The 21,269-nt window shown below is 38.8% G+C and overlaps 1 protein-coding gene across 1 annotated transcript; it reads left to right on the top strand.

The window, feature by feature from the left end:
- The first annotated feature begins 3,103 nt into the window (after positions 1–3,103).
- On the top strand, positions 3,104–19,058 carry isca1 (iron-sulfur cluster assembly 1). Its single transcript, XM_061906143.1, has 4 exons — positions 3,104–3,353; positions 11,000–11,053; positions 12,350–12,455; positions 16,104–19,058. The coding sequence occupies exons 1-4, from the start codon at positions 3,273–3,275 to the stop codon at positions 16,250–16,252; spliced, it is 390 nt and encodes a 129-aa protein (XP_061762127.1). The 5' UTR covers positions 3,104–3,272; the 3' UTR covers positions 16,253–19,058.
- Positions 19,059–21,269: the final 2,211 nt, after the last annotated feature.

Genomic DNA, 21,269 nt, shown 5'->3' with positions numbered 1-21,269 from the left:
ATCGGGGGCGGTACCTCTGGATTGGCAGACCGGGGTGGTGGTTCCTCTCTTTAAGAAGGGGGACCGGAGGGTGTGTTCCAACTATCGTGGGATCACACTCCTCAGCCTTCCCGGTAAGGTTTATTCAGGTGTACTGGAGAGGAGGCTACGTCGGATAGTCGAACCTCGGATTCAGGAGGAACAGTGTGGTTTTCGTCCTGGTCGTGGAACTGTGGACCAGCTCTATACTCTCGGCAGGGTTCTTGAGGGTGCATGGGAGTTTGCCCAACCAGTCTACATGTGCTTTGTGGACTTGGAGAAGGCATTCGACCGTGTCCCTCGGGAAGTCCTGTGGGGAGTGCTCAGAGAGTATGGGGTATCGGACTGTCTTATTGTGGCGGTCCGTTCCCTGTACGATCAGTACCAGAGCTTGGTTCGCATTGCCGGCAGTAATTCGAACACATTTACAGTGAGGGTTGGACTCCGCCAAGGCTGTCCTTTGTCACCGATTCTGTTCATAACTTTTATGGACAGAATTTCTAGGCGCAGTCAAGGCGTTGAGGGGTTCCGGTTTGGTAACCGCAGGATTAGGTTTCTGCTTTTTGCAGATGATGTGGTCCTGATGGCTTCATCTGACCGGGATCTTCAGCTCTCGCTGGATCGGTTTGCAGCCGAGTGTGAAGCGACTGGAATGAGAATCAGCACCTCCAAGTCCGAGTCCATGGCTCTCGCCCGGAAAAGGGTGGAGTGCCATCTCCGGGTTGGGGAGGAGACCGTGCCCCAAGTGGAGGAGTTCAAGTACCTAGGAGTCTTGTTCACGAGTGAGGGAAGAGTGGATCGTGAGATCGACAGGCGGATCGGTGCGGCGTCTTCAGTAATGCGGACGTTGTACCGATCTGTTGTGGTGAAGAAGGAGCTGAGCCGGAAGGCAAAGCTCTCAATTTACCGGTCGATCTACGTTCCCATCCTCACCTATGGTCATGAGCTTTGGGTCATGACCGAAAGGATAAGATCACGGGTACAAGCGGCCGAAATGAGTTTCCTCCGCCGTGTGGCGGGGCTCTCCCTTAGAGATAGGGTGAGAAGCTCTGCCATCCGGGAGGGACTCAAAGTAAAGCCGCTGCTCCTTCACATCGAGAGGAGCCAGATGAGGTGGTTCGGGCATCTGGTCAGGATGCCACCCGAACGCCTCCCTAAGGAGGTGTTTAGGGCACGTCCAACCGGTAGGAGGCCACGGGGAAGACCCAGGACACGTTGGGAAGACTATGTCTCCCGGCTGGCCTGGGTTCGCCTCGGGATCCCCCGGGAAGAGCTAGACGAAGTGGCTGGGGAGAGGGAAGTCTGGGTTTCCCTGCTTAGGCTGTTGCCCCCGCGACCCGACCTCGGATAAGCGGAAGATGATGGATGGGTTTCCTTTAAAACAGAGGTGTCAGTCGTTTTCACTGAGGGCCACAACGCAGTTATGTTTGGCCTCAGAGGGACGTTTTTTAACTGTAAATACTGTTATTGCACAATTTTTTTATGCATTTTATTAGATTTTTTTTTTACTAAAATGTCGAAAAAAAAAGGTAAATTGCAATTTTACTTCAAAATTTTGTGTATATTACTGTTAATGAAAAACAGGACTGCTGTTCTTATGGTTAAAAAAAAAAAGGCAACTCGGTTGCCAGAATGTTACTGTAAAATGTACATTTATTTTTTACTGTAAATAAAACAACTACAATTTTGGCACCTGAGCTGCCAGTTTTTTTTTTGTTTTTTTTTACCGCAAATCAACAACTGTAGATTTCTCTGTGTATTACTGGGTGTTTTACTGTAAATTTCCAAATGGCACCAGAGTTTATTACAGTAAAAAAAAAGTTCTGTTTTTTTCATTTAGAGAAAAATGCTGTAAAAACCACAGTAAATTTCACAATTTTACCAATTAAATCTATTGGTACTTTTACATTGCACGATGTGATAGAACACTTGCTTTGAAATCATTATTAGTATTTATTTCTATTTTTAAAATGGTTTGAATGTTTGATCTTTTTTTTTTTCATAATTACACAATATTTAAGTTAACATAATTTGCGATTAAATGGAATACATATACATTTTTTCTCTGAAAATAGAAAGAAAGACTTCATTTCAGGGACGGCGTGGCGCAGTGGGAGAGTGGCCGTGCGCAACCCGAGGGGCCCTGGTTCAAATCCCACCTAGTACCAACCTCGTCACGTCCGTTGTGTCCTGAGCAAGACACTTCACCCTTGCTCCTGATGGGTGCTGGTTGGCGCCTTGCATGGCAGCTCCCTCCATCAGTGTGTGAATGGGTAAATGTGGAAGTAGTGTCAAAGCGCTTTGAGTACCTTGAAGGTAGAAAAGCGCTATACAAGTACAACCCATTTATCATTTATTTAGTAAGAAAAGTTACAGTGCTTTATTGATGCTAATTATTTACAGGCTTTCGAGGGCAGAATACAATTACCTGGTATTTTAAAACAATTCTTCCAATAAAGACAGTAATTTCAGGTGTTTTCCTTTTTTTTTTGTGCTAATTTTAAGACTATTAATGATTTAAAATTATTAATCCAATGGGAGAATTCTATTGCTATCTCTCATGACTCTGCCAAATGTAATCTTTTCTACACTAAATGGGGACATCTCTATACCTTTCCTTGAGCTAATAGCAGTCAATATCGAGTTGTTGTCAAGGTTGATGATTGATTGATTGAAACTTTTTTTAGTAGATTGCACAGTACAGTACATATTAAGTACAATTGACCACTAAGTGGTAACACACGAATTAGTTTTTCAACTTGTTTAAGTCGGGGTGCACGCTAATCCATTGTAATTAACTCGTTTGAAGTTAAATACAAGTTCAGTTATGTAAACTTTGATCATGACAATACTATCTATCTATACATCCATTTTCTACCGCTTGTCCCGTTCGGGGTCGCGGGGGGTCTTTTCTATATGTCAGAAATATTGGTAACACGCTGCCCCATTGTCACGTGACTTCGTCCAGCTCCATCATTGGTTGAAATACTAGCTACCTTTTATGACGAGACTATTCTCGCAACAGTAGTATGACGAATTTTAACCTTCACTTTGGATTGTTTCATTGTAAAAAAGAAACATTCGTGGTTTTCAAGAGTTATATACGCAGCGGTTAAACGGCTAAACCCATGGAACACAGCACCTTCCAGCAATTTTAACACGCCAGCGCAGTCAGCTAAACCCATATTCAGGATAGGCTAACAATTTTAACACGCATGCGCGGCACATTGTTGTGATGTTAGCCTGAACCCAACATGTCTGCCTCCATGGTTCGAGCGACCGTCCGAGCGGTCAGTAAAAGGAAGATGATTCCCACAAGAGCAGCTCTCACTTTGGTAAGACATTATTATCTAATTAGTACCGATTAGGTCGCTGCCCGGCCTGCTTTCTTTTATGCGAAACGTGAAGCCGTGTGGCCGTTTCGTAGTTTTGGGTGAAAGTTAAGCTAGCACCTGTGACGTAAATAACTGCGATGTTATCGTCTGACTTTTGCGTAACTCATATTTAAAAAACATGTATTTACGTTTGGGTGACACTTATTTCAATAACATGTATTTACGTTTGTCTGACACTTGGCTGCGTTACTTATGACTAACTCAGCTAAAGTAAGAATCTGTTATTCGTTACGTCATCAACACAGGATGAGTCGCTAAAAAGCTAAGTGAGTTTAAATCCTCTCAAACTCTCACTTTTTCGCGTCATTCCACAATTTAACTGGACTTAACCTACAACTTGTGTTGTATCTTTTAGCTAACTGAGAATTCAGTACGTGTTACATAGCAATAATATCGTATGTCACTGTTGTAAGCACAACACCAATGGCGCGCAATTTGCAAATTTAATGTCAAAACAAATCAAATATTTATTGGTTTCATCACTATACCGTGTACATCCACGACTAAACTACTACCACAACTTGGTTTACTATTTATAAAATATAATAATGTAGGGTTACCTGGAACTTGAAATAGGCCACTCAGCCTGAATCCACACTTGGTAGTAGTTTAGTCAGTAGTTTAGTCGTGGATGGACACTGTATAGTGATGAATCCAATAAACATGTGATTTGATTTGATTTGACATTAAATTTGCAAAATGCGCGCCATTGGTATTGTGCTTACAACATCACTAAGGGATTCTGTGGTAGTTTGAACATGACCATGTTGTAAGCACAATACCAATGGCGCACAATTTTTGCAAATTTAATATCAAATCAAATGTTTATTGGATTCATCACTATACAGTGTATATCCACGGCAGAACTACTGACTAAACTACTATCAATCAATGTTTACTTATATAGCCCTAAATCACTAGTGTCTCAAAGGGCTGCACAAACCACCACGACATCCTCGGTAGGCCCACATAAGGGCAAGGAAAACTCACACCCAGTGGGACATCGGTGACAATAATGACCCAGTGGGACGTCGGTGACAATAATGACTATGAGAACCTTAGAGAGGAGGAAAGCAATGGATGTCGAGCGGGTCTAACATGATACTGTGAAAGTTCAATCCACAATGGATCCAACACAGTCGCGAGAGTCCAGTCCAAAGCGGATCCAACACAGCAGCGAGAGTCCCGTTCACAGCGGAGCCAGCAGGAAACCATCCCAAGCGGAGGCGGATCAGCAGCGCAGAGATGTCCCCAGCCGATACACAGGCAAGCAGTACATGGCCACCGGATCGGACCGGACCCCCTCCACAGGGGAGAGTGGGACATAGAAGAAAAAGAAAAGAAACAGCAGATCAACTGGTCTAAAAAGGGAGTCTATTTAAAGGCTAGAGTATACAAATGAGTTTTAAGGTGAGACTTAAATGCTTCTACTGAGGTGGCATCTCGAACTGTTACCGGGAGGGCATTCGAACGGAAAACGCTCTATAGCCCGCAGACTTTTTTTGGGCTTTGGGAATCACTAACAAGCCGGAGTCCTTTGAACGCAGATTTCTTGCCGGGACATATGGTACAATACAATCGGCAAGATAGGATGGAGCTAGACCGTGTAGTATTTTATACGTAAGTAGTAAAACCTTAAAGTCACATCTTAAGTGCACAGGAAGCCAGTGCAGGTGAGCCAGTACAGGCGTAATGTGATCAAACTTTCTTGTTCTTGTCAAAAGTCTAGCAGCCGCATTTTGTACCAACTGTAATCTTTTAATGCTAGACATGGGGAGACCCGAAAATAATACGTTACAGTAGTCGAGGCGAGACGTAACAAACGCATGGATAATGATCTCAGCGTCTTTAGTGGACAAAATGGAGCGAATTTTAGCGATATTACGGAGATGAAAGAAGGCCGTTTTAGTAACGCTTTTAATGTGTGCCTCAAAGGAGAGAGTTGGGTCGAAGATAATACCCAGATTCTTTACCGTGTCGCCTTGTTTAATTGTTTGGTTGTCAAATGTTAGAGTTGTATTATTAAATAGAGTTCGGTGTCTAGCAGGACCGATAATCAGCATTAAGTTGCAAAAAGTTAGCGGACATCCATTGTTTAATTTCATTAAGACACGCCTCCAGCTGACTACAATCCGGCGTGTTGGTCAGCTTTAGGGGCATGTAGAGTTGGGTGTCATCAGCATAACAGTGAAAGCCAACACCGTATTTGCGTATGATGTCACCTAGGGGCAGCATGTAGATGCTGAAGAGTGCAGGGCCAAGGACCGAACCCTGGGGAACTCCACACGTTACCTTAACGTAGTCCGAGGTCACATTGTTATGGGAGACACACTGCATCCTATCAGTAAGATAAGAGTTAAACCAAGACAGGGCTAAGTCTGACATACCAATTCGTGTTTTGATACGTTCTAATAAAATATTATGATCGACGGTATCGAAAGCAGCGCTAAGATCGAGGAGCAGCAACATAGATGACGCATCAGAATCCATCGTTAGCAATAGATCATTAGTCATTTTTGCGAGGGCTGTCTCCGTTGAGTGATTTGCTCTGAAACCGGATTAAAGGTTTCACATAGATTGTTAGACGCTAAGTGTTCATTTAACTGCTCCGCAACAATTTTTTCAAGGATTTTTGAAATAAAGGGAAGGTGAGACACCGGTCGGTAGTTTACCATGAGGTCAGGATCGAGGTTAGGTCTTTTAAGAAGAGGATGAATAACCGCTTTTTTGAATGCTAGGGGAACAGTGCCCAAGGAGAGTGATAAGTTTATAATATTTAGCACTGATGGACCTAATAATACAAAGAGCTCCTTGATCAGTTTCCCAGGAAGAGGGTCAAGTAAGCATGTTGTCTGTTTTATTCCATTTACACGTTGTAACAATTCCTCTAATGTTATTTCCTCAAAACGAGAGAAACTATTTTGGAGGGCAGTATCCGCCATATATACCATCGTATCAGTGTTAATAGAACCCCGTTGTAGCTGGGACGCATTGTCTTTAATCTCCTTTCTAATTACTTCAATTTTCTTACTAAAGAATTGCATAAAGTCATCAGCTGAGTGGGTTGAGCTACTGGAAGGGGTCCCTTGTTGGGTTAGCGATGCTACCGTACTAAACAAAAATTTAGGATCGTTTTTATTACGGTGGATGAGATTTGAGTAATATTTAGCTTTAGCTAAGGTAAGCATGCGTTTATAACTTATTAAACCATCACTCCATGCTTGATGGTGCACCTCAACTTGGTACTACCACAACTTGGTTTACTATTTATCCATCCATCCATTTTCTACCGCTTATTCCCTTTTGGGGTCGCGGGGGGTGCTGGCGCCTATCTCAGCTACAATCGGGCGGAAGGCGGGGTACACCCTGGACAAGTCGCCACCTTATCGCAGGGCCAACACAGATAGACAGACAACATTCACACTCACATTCACACACTAGGGCCAATTTAGTGTTGCCAATCAACCTATCCCCAGGTGCATGTCTTTGGAAGTGGGAGGAAGCCGGAGTACCCGGAGGGAACCCACGCATTCACGGGGAGAACATGCAAACTCCACACAGAAAGATCCCGAGCCTGGATTTGAACCCAGGACTGCAGGAACTTCGTATTGTGAGGCAGACGCACTAACCCCTCTTCCACCGTGAAGCCCGGTTTACTATTTATAAAATATTAAAATGTAGGGTTACCTGGAACTTGACATAGGCCACCCGGCCTAAATCCACACTTGGTAGTCGTGGATGTACGCAGTATAGTGTACATCCACGACAAATAAACATTTGATTTGACATAAAATTTGCAAAATGCGGTTGCTCATTTTGCAAATTGCGCCCATTGGTAGGTAGGTAGGTCTTTATTGTCATTGCGACAAGTACAACAAAACTTTGTTTTCAGCACAAACCTGTTCAAGATTAGACAAACAAACAGTGTACAGCGTTACAGAAAAAGAACGCTGATGGGTCGTCGTAAGGCGCCCCGTAAAACATAAGAAAAAGGTAAACGCTGGGGAAGGATGAGTAAAAAAATACAATCCAGACTGGGCTCCTAAGGGGGCCCAGTTCGGAGTGAGAAAAAACCTCCATAGCAAAGCACATATACATATTACAACATACATCTTGAGATATCTAGCAACATATTTAACACAGTTCAATGTCATGCTTACAACATCACTAAGGGATTCTGTGGTAGTTTGAACATGACCACAAGGCACAACGTTCTTGACGTAACTCTCATGCAACCATGTTACGACTTTGAAGTCAAGGTTAAAAATTTAAAAAACGGACTGCATCATTCTTAAAGACCTACTGAAATGAGATTTTCTTATTTAAACAGGGATAGCAGGTCCATTCTATGTGGCAAACTTGATCATTTCACGATATTGCCATATTTTGTGTAGAGAACATCCACGATAAAGTTTGCAACTTTCGGTGCTAAGAGAAAAGCCCTGCCTTTACCGGAAGTCCCAGACGATGACGTCACATGTTGATGGCTCACATTGTTTTTAATGGGAGCCTCTAACAAAAACAGCTATTCGGACCAAGAAAACGACAATTTCCCCATTAATTTGAGCGAGAATGAAAGATTTGTGTTAGAGGATATTGATAGCGACGGACTAGAAAAAAAAAAAGAAAAAAAACTTGATTGCATTGGGACGGATTCAGATGTTTTTAGACACATTTACTAGGATAATTCTGGGAAATCCCTTATCTTTCTATTGTGTTGGTAGTGTTTTAGTGAGTTTAATATTACCTGATAGTCGGAAGTGTGTGTCCACGGGTGTCTTGATGTGCAGTGTCTCAGGGAAGTCGACGGCAGCTTTATGGGTGGCACAAGCTCGGCTGATCTCTGGTAAGAAGCGACTTTTTACCACAATTTTCTCACCGAAACCTGCTGGTTGACATTCGGTTGGGATACATGCTCGCTGTGATCCATAGTAAAGTTTCACCTCCATGAATTTTAAACAAGGAATCACCGTGTGGCTGAAGGCTAAAGCTTCCCAACTCCATCTTTCTACTTTGACTTCTCCAATGTTAATTGAACAAATTGCAAAGGATTCAGCTACACAGATCTCCAAAATACTGTGTAATTATGCGGTTAAAGCAGACGACTTTTAGCTATGTGTGTACGCAGCGCTCATATTTCCTAACAGCCCGTGACGTCACGCGTACACGTCATTACGCAACGTTTTCAAGAAAAAAGTCCCGGGAAATTTAAAATTGGATTTTGGAAACTAAAAAGGCTGTATTGGCATGTGTTGCAATGTTAATATTTCATCATTGATATATAAACTATCAGACTGCGTGGTGGGTAGTAGTGGGTTTCAGTAGGCCTTTAAAGCGTTGTCTAAATTTGCTCTGGGTGGAGTCTTGCACATGTTGACGCAGTAAGCAAGATAATAGGTAAAGCACCACAAACATTTTCAAATAGCATTTTTGCGCTGTCATGAGGAACATATGCCAAATAGTTTAATAAGATAGTAATTGGTCAATGCAGGGGTGTTCAATACTGATGTACTGCACTGAACAATTTGATATGTTTTATAAAAAAAGAGCTAATAATCAATTTTAAATATTAAGACGTTTAATATATTTACAGAAAAACAACCTCCATATTAGCTTCTGCCTTCATATTTATAAATTTTTGCGGATTTTTATTCTCCGTAATTTAATTCCATATACCGTATTTCCTTGAATTGGCGTAGGGCATATAGTATGCGCCTACCTTGAATTACTGCCAGGTCAAACCTGCTTCGCAAAATAATTAGCGCATGCTTAGTATTACCGCCTGGTCAAACTCGTGACGTCACAAGTGACACTTCCCCTGTCATCATTTTCAAAATGGAGGAGGCTGATTTCAATACCGGTAATTTCAAATCGCATAAAGGGAAGACGGTTAAGAGATATTCAGTAGGATTTAAGGTCCAAGCTTACATCACACTCAAATTTTTACTGCATACCTTTAGTAAGTGCCGGAGTGAGAAGAGGTTTTAAAATAATTTGCGCATGCTTACTTTTACCGCATGCCTTTGGTAAGCACAGGAGTGAGAAGAGGTTTTAAATGATTTAGCGCCCCGGCGGCAATTCAAGGAAATACGGTATATGCAATTAAATAGACTGCAAAGACAATATAGTTAATGTTCCAACTGGAAAACTTAATTTTTTGCAAATATTAGCTCATTTGGAATTTGATATCTGCAACATGTTTCAAAAAGCTGGCACAAGTGGCAAAAAAGATTGAGAAAGTTGAGGAATGCTTATTAAACACTTGGAACATCCCACAGGTGAACAGGCTAATTGAGAACAGGTGGGTGCCATGAATGGGTACAAAAGCAGCTTCCATGAAATGCTCAGTCAGTCACAAACAAGGATGGGGCGAGGGTCACCACTGTGAACAAATGTGTGAGAAATTGTCCAACAGTTTAAGAATAACATTTCCCAAACAGCTATTGCAAAGAATTTAGCGATTTCACCATCATCATCAACATTTTGAGAGAATCTGGAGAAATCAATGCACGTAAGCGATGATATTACGGACCTTCGATCCCTCAGGCAGTCTTGCATCAAAAAGCGACATCAGTGTGTAAAGGATATCACCAAATGGGCTCAGGAACACTTCAGAAAATCACTGTCAGTAACTACAGTTGGTCTCTACATCTGTAAATGCAAGTTAAAACTCTACTATGCAAAGCGAAAGCCATTCATCAACACCGCCGGCTTCGCTGGGCCCGAGCTCATCTAAGATGGACAGATGCAAAGTGGAAAATAGTTCTGTGGTCTGATGAGTCCACATTTCAAAATGTTTTTGGAAACTGGATGTTGTGTCCTCTGGAACAAAGAGGAAAAGAACCATCCAGATTGGCACAAAGTTCAAAAGCCATCATCTGTGATGATATGAGGATTTATTAGTGCCCAAGGCATCTGTAATTTGCACATCTGTGAAGACACCATTAATGCTGAAAGGTACATACAGGTTTTGGAGCAACATATGTTGCCATCCAAGCAACGTTGTCATGGACGGCCCTGTTTATTTCAGCAAGACAATGCTAAGCCACGTGTTAAAGAGTGCGGGTACTAGACTAGCCTGCCTGTAACCCAGACCTGTCTCCCGTTGAAAATGTGTGGCGCAATATGAAGCCTAAAATACCACAACGGAGACGCTGGACTGTTGAACAACTTAAGCTGTACATCAAGCAAGAATGGGAAAGAATTCCACCTGAAAAGCTTCAAAAATGTGTCTCCTCAGTTCCCAAATGTTTACTGAGTGTTGTTAAAAGGAAAGGCCATGTAACACAGTGGTAAAAATTTCGCTATGACAACTTCTTTGCAATGTGTTGCTTCCATTAAATTCTAAGTTAAAGATTATTTGGGAAAAAAAAGTTTCTCAGTTCGAACATTAAATATCTTGTCTTTGCAGTCTATTCAATTGAATATAAGTTGAAAATGATTTGCAAATCCTTGTATTCTGTTTTATTTACGACTTACACAATGTGCCAACTTCACTGGTTTTGGGTTTTGTATTTCTGCTCTATTGTTCATTAATATTAGCAGTTTTGTAAGAAGTACCTTTTATTGTTGTGATTTTATTCCAGACACCATCAGCCGTGAACAAGATCAGGTTGCTGTTGCAACACAAACCAGAATATGTGAGTATGAGTAACAGTTAATAGTAACAGTAGTTGACTATTTTCATGAAGAAGCAAGGTTTTGTTTACCCCTATTTGTGTGTTTTTATGGTGAGATTGGGTGCAACCTTAACTGCGGCCTGAGGTTAAAACTACTATGACAAGTACAAATATCCAAACAGTTACTTAAGTAAAAGTATTGTTTTTTCCGGACTATGGCGCACACCGGTATGTTAGCCGCACCTACTAAACTTCTTTTTGAAACTTGAAAACTTGAGAAAAAATATTTTGTATTTATAAACCGCAGGTCCGTAATATCATCGCTTAAGTGCTGTGTAAATAATGCATTTTGAAATGCATTATTTACACAGAAAGATTCTGTAAATGTTGGTCTGTTATTGATTACTTGTCTATCCCGATACGTATTGATATTGTTTTATTGCCTGGCGTTACTTTGACTCATGACTTTTTTAAGTTTTTCCAAAAAGACTTTGAGCGCAGACCTCTGCCAATAGTAAAAAAGCCTTTATAGACATCCTGAACCCAGATATGATCCAGATCACCCCCAAAATTTAATTAGTTTTTTCTTTTCTCCTTTTATGACATTTCATGAAACTTCCATCAAAATCCACCCATAACTTTTAGAGCTATGTTGCCATTGTTTATGAAAAACAGAGTGAACTCCGAGGCAGTGCCACTAGCAACACACAAAGAAGTTCAGCCCCGTAACGAAAACGTAAGGTAAAGTAATAGCCCAAATTTAACATTTCCCGAACATTTCCATAAAATTTGTTATGTAGCCAACAGACAGACGCCAAAGAATACAGATGAAATAATGTTTGACACACTTTTTTGTGTGAGTTTGGGATCTTTGTCCCACAAAACATATAGTTTTATCCTTGAAAAAAAAATTGTTTCTGCATTTACATAAGGGTGGGTGAAATAAGAAGCATTCTAACCTGTGTCATAAGAAATTTAAAGATTATTTAACAGAAAGCCCGTAATTAGGTTATTGGTGTTTTTTTTTTTTTTTTTACATTTCATCCAGTTGTAAAATGCACACCCGTGACTAAAATAATTAAGTAAAAAAAACATTGAAGTTGTCTCCCAGGCCCAATGGTTGTAAATATAATACACTGTGTAAATGTAATATCTCACTGTGTTGATGAACTGAGGCAATTTGTTAGACATGCAGGCTTCTGATTGGCCGAAATGTGCATCAGTGTTTTTTTTATATTTGGATTTTTATTTTTTTTTCACATTGGAGTGCAGAATTTAGGTTCAAATAACTAAAGGAAATAATGTGTTTCTTGTCAGATGGGTCTAAAGGTTGGTGTGAGAACACGTGGCTGCAACGGGCTGACGTACACGCTAGACTACACCAAGCAAAAAGACAAATCTGATGAGGAAGTGCTACAAGATGGTGAGTTGCCTTCTTGTGTATGTGGGTCAAAGGTCAAGTAACTGCCTGTTCTTGCGCTGCTCAAAGGATTTTGGACCGTCTTAAAGCGCATGTCTTGGGTGGTTCTAATGAGAACACTTTAATGTAGGGTTGTACGGTATACCGGTGCTAGTGTAGTATCGCGATACTAATGAATCAACAACGGTACTATACACTGTTTGAAAAGTACCGGTTCCCAATTTTTACCCTTTTTTTTTTTAACGGGCATGACAGCGCGTTGCCACATCATTGCTAGTTTTACAAGCAGAGGAGCATGTTCGGCAGCGCGCACACACAAAGTACTTATGAGCACACACGGTGTGTAGACAGAAAAGGGAGAATGGACGCATTTGGGCCTGAAAACTAAAGATAAAGGTGAAGTTATAACATTAAAACACCCTCAGGAAGAGGTGCTTTAAGATATGGCTAGCTAGCTAGCAGCTAACATCTATCCGCAGTCCACAGTGTTGTAGCTACTTCTAAATCACTAATCCTGGCCTCCATGGCAACAAATAAAGTCAGTTTCTTACAAGTATCATTCCTGCAGGATGAGGAATAGCCAATTATGCTTCACTACACACCCTAGGAAGATACAATAGCTAACGGCTAACAGCAAGCTAACACCCCTGAATGTAAACAAATGCCATGGGTGGATCTACACCTGACATCCACTGTAATGATACTAAGTACCATCTAGTTGATACTACTATATTTTTTACTGTCACAAAATCTTTTTTCAAAAATTCATATTATGTTTATAAAGTCAAGAAATAAGTTCCTTGACACATGAGGACTTTGAATATGACCAATTTATGATCCTGTAACTACTTGGTATCGGATCTATCCCTAAATTTGTGGTATCATCCAAAACTAATGTAAAGTATCAAACAACAGAAGAATAAGTGATTATTACATTTTAACAGAAGTGTAGATAGAACATTTTGAAATAGAAAAAATGCAGGTATTAACAGTAAATGAACAAGTGGATTAATGATAATTTTTTATAGCTTGTCGTTTATAATGTTAACAAACTAATAGAATGATAAATGAAACAATATGTTACTGCATACGTCAGCAGACTAATTAAGAGCCTTTGTTTGCTTACTTACTACTAAAAGATGAGTTGTCTAGTGTGTTCACTATTTTATTTAAGGACAAAATTGTTCTTTGATTCCAATAAGAAACATATGTTTAATGTACCCTATGATGGTTTGTTAAAATAAAACCAATAATTACATTTTTGTGATCCCCTCTGTTTAGAAAAGTATTGAAATACATTTTGGTATCTTTACTTAAATATTGGTATCAGGACAACCCTACTCCAATGTTTTGGTCAGTTTCTAGCAGGAGGGTGACAACACAAATGTTTTACTTCCCATATGATACCAATGCTGGAGCCTTGATTATTGGCCGATATTGATAATAAATTGATATGATTGTAGCACGAATCATAATACATACTTTTATTATTTTATAGTGTGGAATATTAAAAAAAGGTTTTATCAAGTTAAATTATTCAGTATGAGAAACACTTTTGACTGACCTATGTCGTCTTTAAATTGAAGTGGAGTGGTAATTAGTTTTGTGGTGACACTTAGTAGTCTGTCTCACTCCTGACTTGAGTAAGGGTAAAGTGAAGCCTCTGCTTACAACGGATGGCAAGGCACACATTTCAGTAGTTTGACGAGTTATTGATCGTTCTGCTACCGATCAATATCTGACAATTTTAGTGAAAAATTATGTGATTATTGTCAATTAATGCCGATCACAAAGGTTGATCCCTTCCGGCCAACACTGTATTTATTGTTATTCCCCGGCTGGCTCATGGCTAATTGTGTTTCCACTTACAGTGTGGAGCCACTTCCTTAAATTAACACCATATTTTCTGGACTATAGGGCACACCGGTATATAAATGTTAGTAGACTGTGAGCCACAGCTATAAAAATTGTGAAATGATTTATTTACACAGAAAATTTTATTAATGTTTATTTACATACCTTATTTGTTTCCAAACGGTAGCAGTAAAACAGCAGATCAAACAAAACAGAAGTCATCGTCATGGACCCACTAGTTGCGGAAGCTAACTCTCCAATTAGCTCAATAGACTTAAGTCCACAGTGACGTTTTGGTGGATTTACAAAACTGAAACAACATAAACAGAATGTAATTGTAAGTTAATAATACTAACACAGACACTCGTAAACATGTTAGCATATTACCTAATGCTAACGACGCTAGCTTCAATACATTATAATAGCGTGTACAAATTTGCATGAAAACACTCCTACAGACATCACACATAGGACGGTTTAGTAAGTAAGAATTGTTTGATATATTGAAAAACCTACAAACCTTTCCTGGAATGATGAATGAAGAATCCATACTAGTAGAACCGTTATGGGCGATTGGAAGTTCAAAGTTTTAAGAAGCAGGAATGTAGGCATTGCGTGAACTCGTTCAAAGGATGGCGCCATAGCCCAAACGATAAGACACCATTTCAGTGTGTGTGTTTAATATGAAAACTATTTGCATTATGGCCGTCAGCGAAGAAACATCCATAAATTGACTTCACCGTTTTACAAGCCACAGGTTTCAAAGCGTAGGAAAAAAATTAGCCGGTTATAGTCAGGAATTTAGGGTAATAACCACCTCTATTACGGCAAATAAGTTGCTAAACATGTTTTACACTGAGTGAACTAGCCAGATGTATGCTTATAGTGAATAATAATAAATAATGTATTCAATAATAATTAAATAATTTATTTACAAAGTGATTTTTCACAGATAAAATCACAAAACATAGGTGATTTAAAACAACAATTTAACTAAAACAACAGGGGTAACATCATAAAAACTGGATTAAAATGATAGTTAAAAGGTGTTTTAAATAAAAGCTATACTAAAAAGTTAAGTTTTTAAATGTTTCTTAAAGGAGTCAACACAGTCAAGCTCCGTAGGGACTGGTGCAAGTTGTTCCAGAGTCTGAGAGCTATAGCCCGAAATGCCACAGGTTTTAAAATGGGTTTTTGGGATCTTTAGGGGACCCTGGCCTGAAGACCGTAGGCTGCCCCCTGAAGTGTAGGGACACAACAAGTCAGTGATGTACTGAGGGGCCCCACCATGGACTAAAATCCTAAACTCTCGTTTTCATTTGAGTGGGAGCCAATGAAGACTTGAGGGTGGATCCATCCATAGGTTGGTGGTGTCGACACCAAGGGTAGTATCAGCATGTTATAGATACTAGAGTGATTCAATCGATATGTTAACTTCTTCAAAATCTTTTTTTGTTGTTTTTGGTCATTGTTTAAGAACTTGCAATAATTCCTTGGACACAGGAGGACTTTGAGGGCAAAAAGAAAGGATTTAAATGAGTAGTAGTTTTTTTTACATATAGTTATTGTGTTGTTTTCATCAAACTGTTGTATGTCATGAAGAATATTAAGGAAGTAGTTTAAATATTGTGTTGACATTGTTCCACTGTCAAGTGACAGTTAACACTTGGGACTGGTATCGGCCAATCTCACTCATGGATGGTTTGTGTCAGAATGGGCAGCATAAAAGCATGATGGAAACATCCCAAAACAAAAGCATGTTTTATTATTTACGGGGCTCCTGGTCCGCTGTGTCAGGTGTGCGAGTGTTCATCGAGAAGAAAGCCCAGCTGACTCTTCTGGGGACAGAGATGGACTATGTGGAGTCCAAGCTCTCCAGCGAGTTTGTCTTCAACAATCCCAACATCAAGGGCACATGCGGCTGCGGGGAGAGCTTCAACATTTGAGCCGTCCTAAAGCAACAAAGACTCCACAGGCTGGAGAAGTTGGAACTGAAGAAGAACCCCCGCCTGTCTTTGGACCGCTCAGACAACACGCACACTTTCACTCTTCACCTTTGTGTTACTTTGCCATTTCTTGCTCACAAGGACCTGGCACAGTGTATTTATTCTCCTTATTCCACAAAACCCAAAACCAGTGAAGTTGGCACATTGTAGAAATGGTAAATAAAAACAGAATACAATGATTTGCAAATCCTTTTCAACTTATATTCAATTGAATAGACTGCAAAGACAAGATAATTGATGTTCGAACTGAGAAAAGTATTTTTTTTTTGCAAATAATCATTAACTTAGAATTTAATGGCAGCAACAAAAAAGTTGCCACAGGGGCATTTTTACCACTGTGTTACATGGCCTTTCCTTTTAACACTCAGTAAACGTTTGGGAACTGAGAAGACATATTTTTGAAGCTTCTCAGGTGGAATTATTTCCCATTCTTGCTTGATGTATAGCTTAAGTTGTTCAACAGTCCAGGGTCGCCGTTGTCGTATTTTAGGCTTCATAATGCACCACACATTTTCAATGGGAGACAGGTCTGGACTACAGGCAGGCCAGTCTAGAACCCGCTCTCCTTTACTATTAAGCCACACTATTGTAACACGTGCAGAATGTGGCTTGGCCATGTTAGTGTTGCTTGGACGGCAACAAATGTTGCTCCAAAAGCTGTATATACCTTTCAGCATTAAAGATAATTTCTCAGATGTGTAAGTTACCATGTCTTGGGCACTAATACACCCCCATACCATCACAGATGCTGGATTTTGAACTTTGCACCTATAACAGTCCGGATCGCTCTTTTCCTCTTTAGTCAGGAGGACACAACGTCCACTGTTTCCAAAAACAATTTAAAATGTGAACTTGTCAGCCCAAAGAACACTTATCCATCTTGCATCAGTCCATCTTAGATTAACTAAGGCCCAGCGAAACCAGCAACGTTTCTGGGTGTTGTTGATAAATGGCCTTTGCTTTGCATAGTAGCGTTTTAACTTGCACTTACAGATGTAGCGACGAACTGTAGTTACTGACAGTGGTTTTCCAGAGCCCATGTGGTGATATCTTTTACACACTGATGTCACTTTTTGATGCAGTGCCGCCTGGGATGTCAAAGGTCACGGGCCTTGCTGCTTACGTGCAGTTATTTTTCCAGATTCTCTGAAACTTTTGATGATATTACGGACCGTAGATGATGAAATCCATAAATTAATGTCCCTAAACTTTTGGACCATTTGCTCATGCATTTGTTCAAAATGTGGTGATCCTTACCCCATCTTTGTTTGAGAATGACTGAGCATTTCATAGAAGCTGCTTTTATACCCAATCATGGCACCCACCTGTTCCCAATTAGCCTGTTCCCCTGTGGGATGTTCCAAATAAGTGTATGACGAGAATTCCTCAACTTTCTCTTTTTTGCCACTTGTGCCAGCTTTTTTGAAACTTTTTGCAGGCATCAAATTCTAAGTGAGCTAATATTTGCAAAAAATAACAAAGTTTCGTAGTTCGAACGTTAAATATCTTGTCTTTGCGGTCTATTCAATTGGATATAAGTTGAAAAGGATTTGCAAATTTTTGTTTATTTACACAACGAGTTAACTTCACTGGTTTTGGGGTTTGTACATCAGGGGTGTCCAAACCTTTCCCACTGAGGACCGCACATCAAAAAATCAAAGCATTAGGCGGCCATTTTCATCTTTTTCATTCAAAAATAAGTAATTTATTATTTTTTTAATCCAAAGCTTGAAATCAATTTATAATCTGTCAATATAGAGTTGCTTTAAAAAAAAAAGTGTTATGCCCTTTTTGTCAAAGCCCTGTTTTTATATTTAAAATCAATCAATATTTTCCCCGACGTAATAAGCAATTGTAGCCTTAAATTGCTCAATAATTCACAACACCATGGATTTTAATTCTTTACTTTTAAGGAATGTCAGTTTGAAAAAATCCTAATCATAAATAAGTCATCCAAATGTTTTAATTTATTTTTACTTTCAAAGCTAATGTTTTCAGGTCAACTTCAAATCTGTTGATTATAAGTTTCTATTAATTTTTTGTTTTATGCCCTTTTTGATAGAAAATTTTGTTTCTTGTATGGTAAACACACAAAATATGCAATATTTCCCCCCCAAATATTTCAAATTGGAATTATTGATGAGAAGTATTGAACTTGAATAACATTGATTTTGATCCATTATTATTTTTCAAGCACTGGCCGTTTAAAAAAAAAAAAAACAGTAGGTGTGGCAGCTTTGAGTCAACATTGCAACTTTTTTCTTACTAAATTTTACCTGTTTGATCTTTTATTCCACTTTTCAAATCTGTTTTTTTAAATAGTACATTTAAAACAACATTGCAACTTTTTTCTTACTACATTTCACCTGTTTGATCTTTTATTCCACTTTTTAAATGTGTGTTTTTTTTTTAATAATATATTTAAAACGTGCAAATTTGGACACCCCTGTTTTACACTCAGTTGTCACTCCAGCAAGAGAACAGCATGATATATTTGAAATATTGTGTGGAAAAGCCTCAAGTGTCTCCAAAGTGTATAGTCTGTTGAAAAATACTGCATATATATTTATGTGTACATATATTGTGTAAATGAACCAAGTAAGCGCACAATAAAGCAACGCACAAAAAAATGTACGCGCCACATTAGTTATTGTACACAGTTTCTTTATTGTCTAGCGTCACACGTGTATAAAGCTGTGTAATGTATGTGTACATACTAAATATTAAACCCAGGCTCCTCACTTCAGATATTTGGTATTTTGTTTGCTTTGTGTCCAAATTTTGTTTAAAAAAATCAACTGTAAAGATGAGATAGTGTACCAACTCAGAAGTAGTGAGAAGTACAGAGTGAGTATGTTGCACACGCACTGGCTGTATAAACTGACACTATTAAGGGAACCATCTGCTGAATTCTAAAGTACTACATTTAGTAACATTGAAAGCAAATATTGTGTTTTTGTGCTGTGCATAAAGGAATATGAAATGTGCAACTCTGGTCAATAAGATAACTAGAACAACATATACCTTGTTTAGTCCTAAAAATCAAAAGTGATCCCACATTTTTTAGTTTTACCCTATTTCCTTAGTTTCCTTTAGATCGACGATAGCGATTAATACTGATGTCAGTCACAGCACAGATAAAAATGAGAAATGATAAGCAGACCATGACAAAAGTCATTATTATTACATTTTAGTTTCATGAATGGGAATTGAAAGAACAAAAGCTGATTTTAATTTTAAGATACAAAACAAAAAACGTTCCTTATCTGTATTGAAAAGCAACAACTAGATTTAAATAACAGATTTTTTTTATTCTGGGTTGTATTTCAAAATAAAGCTCGAATAAACCAATCAAAAGATACAATGATATAAAAAATAGACCACCACAATAATACAAATGACTAAAAGACAGATGTTTTTTAAATTTCTGACACCGGAAGTTATTTAAAGACAAGCCTGCATTCTTACCAAATAAACTATGTTGTTGTTTTTTATATATAAACAAATGATCCAAGTCCACACGTTTTTGGGCCAACAGGCCAGTTCGCGGTATTGTTTTAAAAAAACAACTTCCGGTTTTGGTGTTTGGCTCAACATTTTTTGTTTAGTCAGATTTCTGTGTTTTTGTTGACTGGTGATGTTCATTTTTGTTGTATAAAATATTAAAAAAAACAAGCAACCCATTTGATATCCAGGTATTGACATGAAAATGACACAAAAATAAAAGAATGCTTCGAGGGTTTTTTTGTATTTCAAAATAAAACTAGAATAAACCAGTAGTGTTTTGTTGTTGATAAAACGAAAATTAAATGACGAAATATACACTGACACTACAATTATATATTCTGACACAAGGAGTTATTTAAAGACAAGCTTGCAGACTTAGCAAATAAATTATTTTCTTTATATATATATATATATATATATGAACGCAGGATACAAGATCACACACACTTTTTTGGCCTACGGGCCAGTCCGCGGTATTGTTTTTATAAAACAGTTTCCGGTTCCGGGCATAACAATTCTTGTTTTAGTCAGATTTTTTTTAGTTTTTGTTGTCTGTTGATTTTCATTTTTGTTGTATAAAAATAAAAAAACAAGCAACCCATTTTATATCCAAGTATTGACATAAAAATGACACGAAAATATAAGAATGCTTGGGGGGGTTGTATTTCAAAATAAAACTCGAAAAAGCCAATCGTGTTTTGTTGTTCAAAAAACGAAAATTAAATGACAAAATCATCACAATATTACAAATGACTGAGGGACAAATGTTTTTTAAATTTCTGACGCCGGAAGGTATTGAAAGACAAGCCTGCAGACTTACCAAATAAATTGGTTTTTTTTTTTTAATATATGAACGCACTTTTTTTGGCCAAAAGGCCTGTCTGCAGTTTTGGTTTTAAAAAACTTCCGGTTCCGCTATTTGGCAAAACATTTCTTGTTTTAGTCAGAATTCTGTGTTTTTGTTGATTGGTGATGTTCATTTTTGTTGTATAAGATATACAAAGAAAAAACAAGAAACCCATTTTATTTCCTGGTATTGACATGAAAATAGAAGAATGTTTCGGGTTTTTTTTTTTTTCAAAATAACACTCGAATAAAACAATCGTTTTTTGGGGTCCATGCAACCGAGTGCCCACAGCAGTCGCCTACACTGCACACTGCACAAAAACCACGAAAACAACAAACATGGAGGCTTCAGCTCCACACGAGGACCTTTTCACTCCGCTCGCCTCCAAGACTCCACTTCACGTGCCGAACCACCTCCGCTCCCAGCGCCTTCAAAATAAGAGCTCAATGCATATACTGTATGACAGCTTATAACAGGAACTTAACATCACAAAGAGGCAAGTCCATAAAAATAGGTTACATTCTTAAAAGAAACAATAATCGACGAAAAGATGCAAAAATATGAAATATACACCACCACTATAATACAAATGACTAAAAGACA

The sequence above is a fragment of the Nerophis ophidion genome, linkage group LG07 (genome assembly GCF_033978795.1).
Source record: "Nerophis ophidion isolate RoL-2023_Sa linkage group LG07, RoL_Noph_v1.0, whole genome shotgun sequence".
Classification (NCBI taxonomy): Eukaryota; Metazoa; Chordata; class Actinopteri; order Syngnathiformes; family Syngnathidae; genus Nerophis; species Nerophis ophidion.
This window is presented reverse-complemented; position numbering and strand designations above follow the sequence as displayed.